Raw genomic sequence first — 12908 nt, forward strand, 5'->3', positions numbered from 1 at the left:
ATTAATTCTTTTATTTCCCGGAATAGAAAAGTAACTGGGAATAGATTTGGAAGTAGAAAAACGTAACTCTTGATCTCAAGAACAGTTTTTAGAAATAGGGTTTTTTTTTTTCCTTTTTTTTTTTTCTTTTTTCTTACCGCCCCTTGCCTCATAGTCCGCCGAGAAGAAAAAAAGGAAAAAAAAAAAGAAAAGTCTAAAAATTATTAAAAAATTAAAAGAAATTCTACGTTATAAAAAAAAATTTGTAGGTCATATTAAATTTATTTCTATTCTTTTTCTATTCAAAGATTATAATTTTTGTATAGTTACTAAATGTATTTTTTTACGAAGAAATTATTTTAAGGAATATAAATAAAAAATATTATTTATGAAAAGAAATTATTTTTCGATACAAAAATGTTACTTAACGCACCTTTATTTATTCGTGTCACTGTCAGGTCTGAAGTGTTGCTTGTTAGTATGAGCGTGTGTTATTACAATGACAAATTGTCTCCTCATCTCCCTTGTTTTCTAGTTGTACGAGGATTGACTTTGTGCCAGAGTTGTGAGAATATCGCTAGAAGGATCAACCTTCTTTCCTTCATCTGGTTAAATAACTCTTCTTTAAATACTAAATGAAGGAGATGAATTGCTCCATTTCACTACGTACGTTCATTGCCACCGAATCTTCCAACTGTTACATGGACAACTGTGTGGACCAAAGTGCTGGCCGGCCGCGAACGTTAGGAAGCTGTCGGTCCTAGAAAATTGGTGCAAAATGAAACAATCGCATGACCTGTTAGGAGATCAATAGGTTGACTGCAGTTCTGATATCGAAAGCGGGGGCACGAATTGAAGCTGACTTCAAGTCGCAGGATGCGATGCACGGGGTCATCTTCGTTTTCGGAAAGTTAGAAGGACCATCTACCCCTTATGAGGCGAGGATTGTCGGTTAGATTCAACCCCAAAGATTGTTAGCTCACAGCTAAAAGTATCCACTTCTGTTCTATATAAAATCTTGGTCACATCCCAATTATCATTGCTAGAAGGAAAGAAACCACAACGCAATTTCCTTTGAATTCAACTCATCAATCCTCTTTCCTCTCCTTCACCTTCTCCCCTTCTTATCTTCTCGGCACGCATGGTGATCGCTCTTCAGTCGTCCCCGGCCTCTGCCTCTCTGCTCCCGCGGATCTGCACGGGGCGGAGGAGGTTGATGATATCCTGTGAGGTCGCGCTCCAATCGGAAGCCAAGCCGTCCTCGGTCTCCTTCAAGAAGGGCGTCGCGCCGTCGCCGGACCCCACGAGGATTGGGTCGAGGGTCAGAGTGAAGGCGCCGGTGAGGGTGTACCACGTGCCGCGGGTGCCGGAGCTGGAGCTGGGCGGGATGGAAGGTGAGGTGAAGCAGAACTTGCTGTTCTGGAGAGGCAAGAGCCTGACCGCCAATCGCCCTTTCAGGGTGGAGTTTGTCAGGGATGTGGAGGGCCGGGGGCTCGTCAAGTTCGTCGCGCACCTGGAGGAGGATGAATTGGAGTTTGTTTGATCGAGCCGATTGCTGTAAAAAAAGAAATTATCGCTTAAAGCTTAATTCTATTGTATCTAAATTAAACCCATCCTATATTTAGAAACAGTAAGATACACGCCGCGTCGCAAGAATTTGTTTACACATGAAATGAATAAAACATGTTTTACGTTGCTTCGCTGTCGAGGACTTTCGGTTCAAGAACCGGATAGAGAGGTCACCTGTTCAAATCATGTCAATCTGCGCACAAATCGCTCTTGGTACCTGCGGATTTCAAATGCATAGATTTCACCGATTCATAAGGCTTCACACCATGAGCTCGGTTACTTAAGGTACAGTTAGTCGCACATATTTTATATGGAATGTTCGCCGTAGTTTCTCTCGCCTTGTCAATGGAAGTTCCAGGTTTCTCCACAATGCAAAAGCAAAAGAGAATGTTACTGTGTCGACCGGCCTCAGTTGAACCCTACGGTTGTAATATCCAAAATTCTTTGCTAATCTTGAAGAGGCCTAGAGAGACTAGAAGGCAATTTTCTTCTGTGGTACTGGGAAACTACATAGCCCTATTACTTGTACCTCCATCAGATATATAGATGGACTCTCCATCTTGCTTTTTGAGTTAAAATGGGCTTTGCAAGGTATTATGTTAAGCGATTAAGCGATGTTTTTACTCTTACCACCCCCCCTCCACACCCCAAATCCTGTCCGTGACCATCGGACCAATCACTCGAGACTCGTCTTTGGTTTGTAGTTTTTCTCAAGTTACTTTATGTAAGAGATCCGAGTTGATGAAATTTGGATTTATGTCTCGAGAAGCCTAACCATAGGAAGGCATCTCCTTGGAAGCCTCCTAATCTTGCACTTGATAATGTGTCCTTTGGTGGCAAGAAGGAGATACTGCACATGTTCTCTCACGTTGTAACCTAGAATAATGGCATAAAAGAAAAGTTTATCCTTAATGAAGGGTTTCTTGTGTCCCTACCCTTTGTCTCCCTTGATATTTGGTTTCAAATCATCACACTTACGCATTTTCTGAAAGTCACCTTGTCGTCCAAAACATTCCAGCATCCTCTGTCGATCAATGAATGCGTGCTCCGTTTGTAGTAGTGTTGAATGAATGGCACATTTATTAGCTCTTGAGAAAAGATTGCCCCTAATGCCGATCTCTTATTCTCGTGTCTTCCTTGCCACTGTCGATGTCTTTCTATCTCTTGTTCGAAGGTTTATAGGACTTTTAGGCATTATTAAGAAATGTGATTCAGAAATGTGATTCTCCACTAACGCCCTTCAAGATATTCTGTATACTTGAAATAAGAGAATGTCAGACCCAATGGAAATTAATTGGATATTTGAAAGGATTGTGCTTTCCATTCCATCCTTCAATGATTGGTGAATCACAAATATGGAGATATGATTGGAGGAAAAATCGTCCAACCAGATATTTAGGAAAATATTGCCCCATGCAAAAAAGTCAATAACACTTCACTAAAACGATACTGATCAAAACATTGTCCTCTCTTGTTTTTATTTTGCTAATTGTTAGGTTGTGCCAATTCACTTTTTGGAGAAACATAAAGAATTTTAGGTTAAATGAGTTTTTCAAAATGCAAATTTTATTTGCTAAATTGTAATTTAAAAGTGTATTGGGAAGTAACTTTTGTTTAACTAGTGTTTGGAAAAATCACACTTTTTAGAAGACTTTCATCTTCTTCTTTTTAAGCCTCAAAATTGGCGGTAAATGGCTAGCAAGCCATATGTGTAAACCTTAGGTGAGGGTTACTAGTGCTAGAATTGGCCTTTCCACGCTATATCTAGCTTTGTTGGTTGCCTAAGTATTTCACCAATGACGTTGCGCAAGATGAGGACACTTTTGGAATTATGAAAGTTTAGTGAGAGCAAAGTTGAAAGGAAAAAGTATATTGGCATTTTGGAAATATTTAAAACTTAAGGCACCTCTAGACTTGCCGTGAGTTAAAGACCTTTAGAAGTAGTTGGAAATGCAATTGCTTCTTCATAAAGCTCATCAAAAAAATTTGTCAAATGGTACTTATATTTGCCCGATAGGCTTTGGAGGGCAAGGCCCATTAAAAAAGTGGTTTCGAAACGGACATTTGCTATTTTATCTTCCAAGAAAACTTCATTTGGTACATGGAGCTCCATCTTTCATGAGGTGCAATTCCATTCTTCAATTTAATGAAAATAGTACAAGAGGATCCACGGTTTGCATCGATTCCCATCTTCATCCATGTCCTAGAAGTTTAAATAATTCGTGAAATTTCTTCACTATAACTATAATAAATCCTATATGAAACCACCGATTTCAAAAGTAACTCCCCCACAAAATTCTCCATATTACGAAGAATCGTATATATATATACATTTTCTTACCAATGAACACCCACTAAAGGGCAAATCAATCAAGTTCAAATTATTCTCTGTTTTTTTTTTTTTTTGAGTTAAATTCAATATCTACGAAATTGAATTTCAGACAAAATATGTGAAAATACGAGAAATGACCTGAAAAGGGGAAACATGGGGGACATAACCCAAAAGTAGAAATGACACCTCAATAAAGAGTGATGTCTCATCCAAAAAGAAAAAAGAGTGAGAGAAAAAAATAATATTCCCGAACAAAATGAAGTGTACCAATTGGTAGTGGGCGAGTGGACAGGACCCGACCACGTCACCTCCATAACCATAATTTTGCCAAATTGATGTTTTCTGTTTTTTTTTTCGATCTTTTCGATGAACATAATAAATTATATTCTTTTCTTTTAAATTTTGTTTTCCTGGAACAATATGATTGTTGATTTTATTATGCTCCCCCCCATCCCAGTTTGTCTGGCCGCCAACCCCGGAACTTTAGCCTTGTCTCTCTCCCTTTTGTCCATGCAAGAGTCAAACCTCACAATTGAGTGAGATTCCACACCCAATGGTGCCCTCAACTTGCTCTACTCATTACCATCATAATAAATAATATTATTATTCTAATTATTATCCCTCTCATTTTTCTTTCCTACCGGAACATGTAATGATCAAAAAGAGGCGAAATTATTCAATTAGTTCCAAACTCATTATAAGTGTGTCAACTTAGCCTTAAATTCTTCAACTTTGTTAACTTAGTCTTAAACCTTCAAGTGGAATTTCAATATAGTTCTTCCGATCAATTTTCGTCGAAATCATCGCGAGGTAGTCCAGTCACGTTGTCTGTCTTGCGGTTCACCTTGCCACGCTAATCATTTCCGACAAAGATTGGTTAAAAGGACAACATTATAATTGCACTCAAATGTCTAGGACTATATTGGTAAAGTTGAAGAGCTTACAACCAAATTGATGTCTACGTTTAATACTGATTGAACAAATTTTCTTTAGATTACATAACAAAGGGGGGGGAGGGGTCCAAGATGAGAGAGATTCCATAGGGCTGTGCTAGGGCTATACCCGGAATTCGAATCTCTATAGGTATTAGGGCTTAATATTCCAAAAGGATATTATTATATATGAATGGGATTCCACTTCTATTGGTTGCATCGGAAAGCATCTTTCGTGCTCATCATTAGTTTTTGTGCACAGCAAAAATGGCGAAGATGGTGGTGACTTTGATACTGTTTGGATCACGTAAGGATAATTCAATTAGGGATAGCCGACGTTGCTAAAAAAAAAAAAAAAATTAGGGATAGCCGACAATTCAGTGCATAACCACAGGTTTTTTTTATTTTGCAGAAGGTATTCTGGTTGTCGGCCATATGGTATTTTACTTCGATTTTTGTATTGATGACATGGAACGAATGTGCAAATAATAAACATCATCTTAAGTGAACTGTCCTATTGAACCACACCCCCCTAAAAAAAGTGAACTGTCCTACACGAGTTCTAAACTGAGAAAAATGTATAAAAAAATATTAAATCTATTACATTAATATCAATTTAGTCATGAATATTTCAATTAGATCAATTAATTTAATCTTAAACATTTTCATATTAGTACCGATTTAATTCATTTGATCAATTTAGACTGAATACTTTTTTGGTACTTTTCTTGTTCTAGATCTTTTGATTAGTACCCTACATTCCCCATTTCCTTAGTAAAAATATATAGGGGGTATATAACCAACATCTATAAAATTCTCTTTCAATAGCTTAATAAAAAATTGTTATATAAAGAAAGGGTTTCCCTTTTAAAATTGTTCTTTTTTTCTTTATGGATTTATAATAAAGAAAAAGTTTAGATAATGAAAAAGAAATGGATCATACACAAATTATATTCTACCATTCAATAAGAAAACATGGAGCATCAACTGATAGGAAATATTGAGTTGTTCGAGAGTTTGCATTACTTTGCAACCCTTAAATATCACATTGAAAAGGGAAATCGGCCTCATTATAATCATTTTATGAGGAGATCAGTTTGATATTCAAAATTACCTAGAAACAATTGGACAATTGGGAAATGCCAAGATTAACTAGAAAAAGTTAGGTAGATTGGATAAGTTTCCAACAAGGTCTTAAATCATAAACAGGCTGTCAAATATTCTCCGTGCTTAACCTATTCGATCTTCATTTGGCATATGGGATATGCAATAAGACATTATTATTCTTTGTTAAGATATTAATTTCACACCTAGCTGTAACTTACCCACAGAAATTCCCCACAAAATAAAAGGAAAGAATTGTAAATAGTGGAATTACTTTGAAGAATCCATTACTGTGGGGGGGAAGGAAGGGGATAAAGTAGGAGCACACGTGTAAGCCTAGGCACACATGAGAAGGTGCGGGAATAGATACGGGAGGGATAAGGTTCTTGCGAGGCTGGTTGGCACCGAGAGAGGGATTGGACTGGATGGTGGCTCACACCCTTGCATGAATCAAATTGGCAAAATTAGAACCGACCATCACTTGTTGGTCCCCACCCCCCCGGTGCGGAGGCCCGGTTAACTTGCGGTCCATGAAAATCCTACATGTCTTTTGTACGGGTTACCAAGAGTCTCCAATCCGTATAGGCGGTCGTGACTTGAGACAGCTTGCACAATTTCATGTAAAATAAAACTTGACATTTTGTTTGAGTTCAAACGAGAGATCCCCAAGCTTATGAGGTTGTTGCCCAAACGAGACAAGCCGGTGTGTATAAGTGTTTCTATAAATGTTCGACATCAAAAATTTCCTTGGCCTGTGGTTATTGACTTGGGCATTGAGCGAGATGTAATAGAGGTGCAGTTAGTCAAGTATTGAAGGACTATAGTCTTAGTCGACAAAGGCAAGTGGTAATAGTCGACGAAAGATATAATGGGAAATTACCAAGTCCTGGAGCATAGGCATCGGCAAATGAAGTTCAATTTTATCAGCAAAGGGCTTCAACCAACATGACTCGCGATGATCTTGAAAATTATTTCAGTGATGCAGTCAATAATCTTGGGCACGATTCTTGAGGGTATATCGATATAGCTATAAGTAAGTTGAACTGAGACGATCATTGAGTAGTGAATGTCATGGATCTCGAACGCCACTTATAATGGAAATTGAGAAACGTGGGTGTTTTTAAGTGTCGAGTAGTGGAGCAGGGAGTTTCAAAAGCAATCAATGATGTTGGATGTGAAGAGTAAAGAGTAACCCTCGAGTAGTAGGACTTAATCAATTCTTTGTGTATACAAATTGTTGAGTTTGAATTATGTAAGACACAGTTATTTATTTTGTCATTAACTATTGGTAGTACCTATGAGTATTAGGATCGCAATTTGTGCAAGGGAGTGACCATCAATCAATGAATATCAATTATGGGTGATCGGTTCTAAGATACGTCAGTTCCCACTTTGGAATTACGAATCGAATTGAATATAGTCGGTTCTTGGTCTATGAAATAGGAATCGACCTTGTCCACCCTAGGACTGGTTAGGGCTGGTTAGGTTCCTAAGTTGTCCTAAGAAGTGGAGGTGTTATATATCTATTTTTTAATGATCTATGCTATAAAAAAAATTAAAATATTGTAACAGAGTAACAAGAAAGTACGTCATCAAAATATTAAGTGTTATATGCTTATCTTAAACGAACCAATTAACATAGTCATATATAATGTCATTACAAAGTTTCGATTCATGAAATTGCAAATTAAATGGAATATGAAAAGAGTAAAGAATACTTCACCTTTAGATTTTTTTTTATGGTTTTTGCTATTATATATGCATATAGATGCACTCTGGACCGATTCCGCCGATTGGTTCCTTCGGTATAAAAACGAATTATCGTAATGTCATAGTCGCTTTCGCACTCAGAAAAGGACATCGACCCTCGACGAGCGACACGTGTCCGTCAGATACTTTTGCCGAGAGTGGGGAAATGCACTCACCCTCTCCCCCCCTCCCCCACTCCCCCAAGTGTGAGGCACAAGCAACGCTCCTCCGCGCGACCACGTGGCGCGCCGGCATTCGCGGCGGGGCTTCCGCGGCCCGGCAGGAGGGTAAGGGCAGAAGGACATGAGGGGGAGAGGGAGAGGGAGAGGGGAGGAATTCTTCCCAACATATTCCGCCGCTCCTTTTCTTTTCTCTTCCCGATCACGTCCTTTTCCATCTTTTTCTCCCCTCTCTGTCTCTCTTCCTTTCTTTCTGTGCCACTACGGGAGAGCGATCGTGTCGTGGTGTCACTGGGATAACAGGGTGTGCGGAAGAGATCATGTTCTCGATGATTGCGCTCCGGGAATATTGAATTCCTGAATTGGGCAAGCGGATTGGCCTTTCTCGCAAAGCTCCGTCAAAGCAGCAACGCCCGTTGGACTGGATTCTCTTCCCCCTCCTCTCTGTCTCTCTCTGTCATTACTTTTCCCCTGTGTCGCGGTCTCTTTCCCACCGATTTTTTTTTTCTCTTTTTCCCGGGGAAATATCTAAAAAATTTCCCGAGAAAGGAACGCTTTTGCTGACGCTGTACCTACTCAATTATGATGCTTTTTGTGCCGATCGCAGGGGCTTTGAGATAAGGAGGCTGGTGCTCCGCTTTTTTGGCCATTTGAATGGGGCATGGGGCGATTGGTTGCCATGCCAACAAAGTGCTGGGTCAGTTCCCTTCCGGGAGGGCAAATTGTGTACGGATTAGGGTTTCTAGTGGGAAACATAAGATTCTCCTGTTACTATTCGCCCCGGTGACTGAAATTAATGCCTCGTCAATAGTATCGGGGTCTATCGGGAAACTGATACGTTTACTTCGCTAGCTACAAATACCTCGTTTTTCACATGAGATGTCGGAAGCTTCGGCTAAAGTTCGATGACCATTGACCTTAGATCAACTTTGTCGAAAACCGATTTGATGGTGGAATTGGGTTGCTTTCACTTAGGGCTCTTCGACGATACTCAGAATACTTGATACGACACTCAGATCATTTGATGTCGCCTTCTTTATTCTCAACTGTCCCATCATGACAACGTTTGTGAAGATTTATTCTAGACTTCGTTTTAAGTTTCTGGAACACCAGTTGAGATTTAGTTGCTCAAGTCGTCGAAACACGACCGAACCGATGTTTAAGGTTTTTGTATGAAAACATGATTCCGATGCATATTTAAAAACTAGGCATCACAAGTCCTCGCATAGGATGATATTTACATGAACCGGGCATTGTATAAGAAAGTAAGTAATGGACTTCCGAAAATAAAAAAAAAAAAAAACATAAAATAAAAATTCAAAAGAACGAATAACAAGGCGCCACGTCAGCACTTTGACTCCCCGCGAGTGAGGGTGAGTCGCGCTGTGAAGAGTATCGGTCCAGCTCAAGGTGAGTCATCCGCAAAATTCGCTCACAAAAAGGGGCGGCTAAAGACCGGCAAAAGAGAGTGAGAGAAGAAGAGAGTGGTCTGCAATTTTCTCGGCCGTCGTCCGTTCGCGGAACACCTGTTTCTTATCGATACTAAGCTTGCAAAGCGAATCCATCGATAAAATGAACAAAATTGGGCTTTCCAAATAATGCGGGACAGGAGAAAGGCACGAAAAACAAGCTTCCTTTCTCTGAATTATCGAAAGGGAATATATATTAGATGGTACTAATCTCACATTACTAGACTCCCACTTTGATATAAATGGGTGAATGTAGGAGTCAAATCATAGAAAGAACCCCGTGACGATGGTCCAATGGTCTAAGGGACGTACTTTTTGTTTGAGCATGATGCGATTCGATCGATTTCTCGCGCAGAGTGTGAACGATTTCATATCATCGGATTGCTCATTTGGGTTTCTATTGTTCCTCTTCACAAATGACAAAAGTATGAACGATTTCATACTCTTGAACTGCTCATCTGAACTTCGATTCTTCCTATTCATAAATGAAAAAAGCATGAACGATTTCATATTCTCGGACTGTCCATTTGGGCTTTGACTCTTTCTCTTCATAGAAAAGAAGTTAACATAAACTCATGTTTATGCTTATAATTAGCCCTTGGGACTAAATACTTTTCCACGATATTTCAACGAACCTCCAAATAATCAGATCTTTATGTTCATTCCCCTAAAATTATCGAAAGGGAATATAGTAACCTCACATTACTGGACTCCCACTTCGATCTAAATGGGCGAAAGTAGGAGTCAAATCATAGAAAGAAGTTAAAAAGAGATGATGCAGCTATAAAAATGTCTGCTCCTGGTGTTAAAGAAGGGGCATGGAGAACAGAATCATATGCCTTGCCTCTCCAAATTGCCTGGTCTCTCTTTTAATGACATTAGTTTATTGGGAGAAATGATCATGTCCAATTTTCACTTCATTTGGCAAAAAGGGTGCTCCTGCAGCTGCTTACGTGGCGGCGCGCCATTCACTCGTACAATATTTTTCGCATTTGCAAAGATGCCAAGCCACAAACGTCGCTTTGTAGCGTTTGCATCCACTTCTTGTTCCTTCCTTTTTTTTTTTTTGGTCAATTTTTCTTTTGCCTGCTGCTTTTGCAGATGAACTGGCGATTGTGATCTGGGAATGTCGACGCGGTCCGCATTCGGATAATTAAGAACGAGAACAATCTTTCCATGCTATAGCTAGAGAATCTTGTCTGCTTGATTAGTTGTCTGTATTTAGGTACGTACTTGGTATCGATTGTTTATGGAGTTTGTACGATTTTGGGGTCTCTCTCCATCTGAAAAATAAAACTTTTAAATTGAACTTTTTAACATAATATTGGAGTCACATTCTGCACCGGCTCATGTTCGATGCGCTGTGATACATATATTCTCCCCTCTCCTCCCTCTCCCAAAAAAAAAAGAAGAAAAAATGATTTTTTTTTAACATCACATAATTTTTCTTGTCATAGACAATCAATAGTCACACATGACAATCATAGGAAAAATTTGTTCAAAAAAAAAGCTCTATACCTTTTTCACTTTTATCAATTTAGCCTTAAATTCTTTAATTTTGTTAATTGAGTTATAAATCTTTCATGTTTTACCAATTGATTTCATCTGATTAATTTTGGCACGAAAAAATTAAATATAAATAGCCGGCGTTAACGTGGATAATAGTTAATAATATTTTAATATATTATATTTTATTTTTGATTTTTAAATTTTCTTCTCTCTTACTTCTTTACTTTTTCCCTTCTCTTCTCTTTTTTTTTTCCCCTTTACCAGCTTGTCCCGTGGCGGTGAGATTGATTGCTTTTTGGACAATTTTTCCCACAACTATAGTGAGATGATTTCGGAAATCTATTTTTGGCGGGTTATGGAGTCTTGTTGAGAAAAATCAAAGGTCGTACAAAAATTAAACTTCATACATATTATTGGAAAAATAAATATCCATTAAGGAAAATCAAGAAATATCACTGTTGTTTTGGTTGCAATCACAATATTCTCTCCATATAAACTCCACTCAGCCACCATTGCTACAACTTTTAAAAGGTTGTCGAGTGGGTATACTTAGGGCGGCTTTCCTTTAACCTCCATCAAGTGATTGGATATGAAAATGACATGGTTTAATCTTCCCGACAAAACAAGGGTTAGGGTTTCAGAACTACGTAAAAACTAAAAGGGCAGGAGACAGCCTAGCTTAAAGTAGAGTCATGGCGTGGAGATTCATAAGACCGGGGCATTTCAGTATAAGTAAAGCTCCCTCCCTAGCTTTTAACCACTAAATATCTTTTCTAATGGCCAATCAAACTCCTCAATTTAATCCACTTTTAGTTAATTAATTAATTCCACTGGTCAGCACCGGCCACTTTGTCACTTCAGACACTAAAAAAATTAATTTCAATTTTTTATTTTTATTTTTACAAAAGGGGTTTTATTCTCGACCTATAAATTCCTGCCTACGCCCCCGCACTCGTTGATTTAGAAAGAATAAGCCTTTTTTGCCCAGATTTAATATCATAATTCGTCGCAATCAAGTATAAGCTGGATAGCATCATGAACCCAATGAGGACGGTCCAATGGTCAAGGGGCGAACTTTTTGTTTGAGCACAACATAGATTCCATCAATTTGGGCGTGCAAAGTATGAAAAATTTCATATTTTTGGGCCGCCTGTCTGAGCTTTAAATCTTTTGGCTCATAAATGAAAAAAAATATGAATGATTTCATATTCTTGGGCCGTCCCTCTAGGCTTTGACTCTTCCTCTCCATAAAAAAGAAGAAGAAAAAGTTAGCATAAACTTATGCTTATGCTTATGCTTATAATTAGCCCTTGGATAAATGTTGAGTCCTCGCGTATAGAAAAGTGTGGACTGAATTAATCGAATTGAATATATGGTGAAAGAGAGAATTGGAGTGCTTCCTAAAGCAATCATATTTATCAGCTCGCTGATAAAATGAGTCTACGTGCATCCCTGAATTCAAAAGATGAAAAAATTCAGATTCTCATGTCCCATTTAATTACTTAACCTTTCAGCTTGTCAACTGTCAATCCGATTGGGGCTCGTTTAATTAATGGTACGGAATATAATTAACTACCCGAGGTTCCTATGTGCTTCGATCTATTATCTAAGGACATAGAAATTAGTGTTGGATCCTTAAAATTAAAAAAAGAAAAAAGAAAGAAAGCATAGAGATTATTTAAATAGGAGATTAATATATAAATGACATAAGTCAACTCGCCTTTCTATAGTGAGCTGACGAAGCAGCAATTTTTGAAACACAGGCAGTTAAATAATTAATAATGTTTGGATTAGCCCTGGTCGCCAAATTAACGTTGCGCGAAATGGGTAATTTTCGCAAAATCATTATGAGAATAAACGTTTAAATAAACATATATATTAATTATGTCTATGTAATTTATTAATTTATATATTCCTCCTATACAGAGTAATAAATAAATATTATTTTTTTTAGGATTTGTGATTATCGTTTTATGGCTGCCCAATCATGTGGAGCTCTGAAAGCGATGCCACTTTGCTTCCACCTTAAGCCATTTTCAATATCGACCAAAAAAAAAAAAAAAAAAAAAAAAAAAAAAAAAAAAAA

General features: G+C 38.2%; 1 protein-coding gene across 1 annotated transcript; it reads left to right on the forward strand.

The window, feature by feature from the left end:
* Positions 1 to 849: 849 nt before the first annotated feature.
* Positions 850 to 1681, forward strand: LOC104423364 (ferredoxin-thioredoxin reductase, variable chain). The gene has a single exon (XM_010035865.2). The coding sequence runs from the start codon at positions 1121 to 1123 to the stop codon at positions 1520 to 1522; it is 402 nt and encodes a 133-aa protein (XP_010034167.1). The 5' UTR covers positions 850 to 1120; the 3' UTR covers positions 1523 to 1681.
* Positions 1682 to 12908: the final 11227 nt, after the last annotated feature.

This window comes from Eucalyptus grandis, chromosome 1 (genome assembly GCF_016545825.1).
Source record: "Eucalyptus grandis isolate ANBG69807.140 chromosome 1, ASM1654582v1, whole genome shotgun sequence".
Taxonomy (NCBI): Eukaryota; Viridiplantae; Streptophyta; class Magnoliopsida; order Myrtales; family Myrtaceae; genus Eucalyptus; species Eucalyptus grandis.

Bases quoted from the DNA above. Each gene is read 5' to 3' on its own strand.
- LOC104423364 (XM_010035865.2), top strand. From the start codon at position 1,121: ATGGTGATCGCTCTTCAGTCGTCCCCGGCCTCTGCCTCTCTGCTCCCG.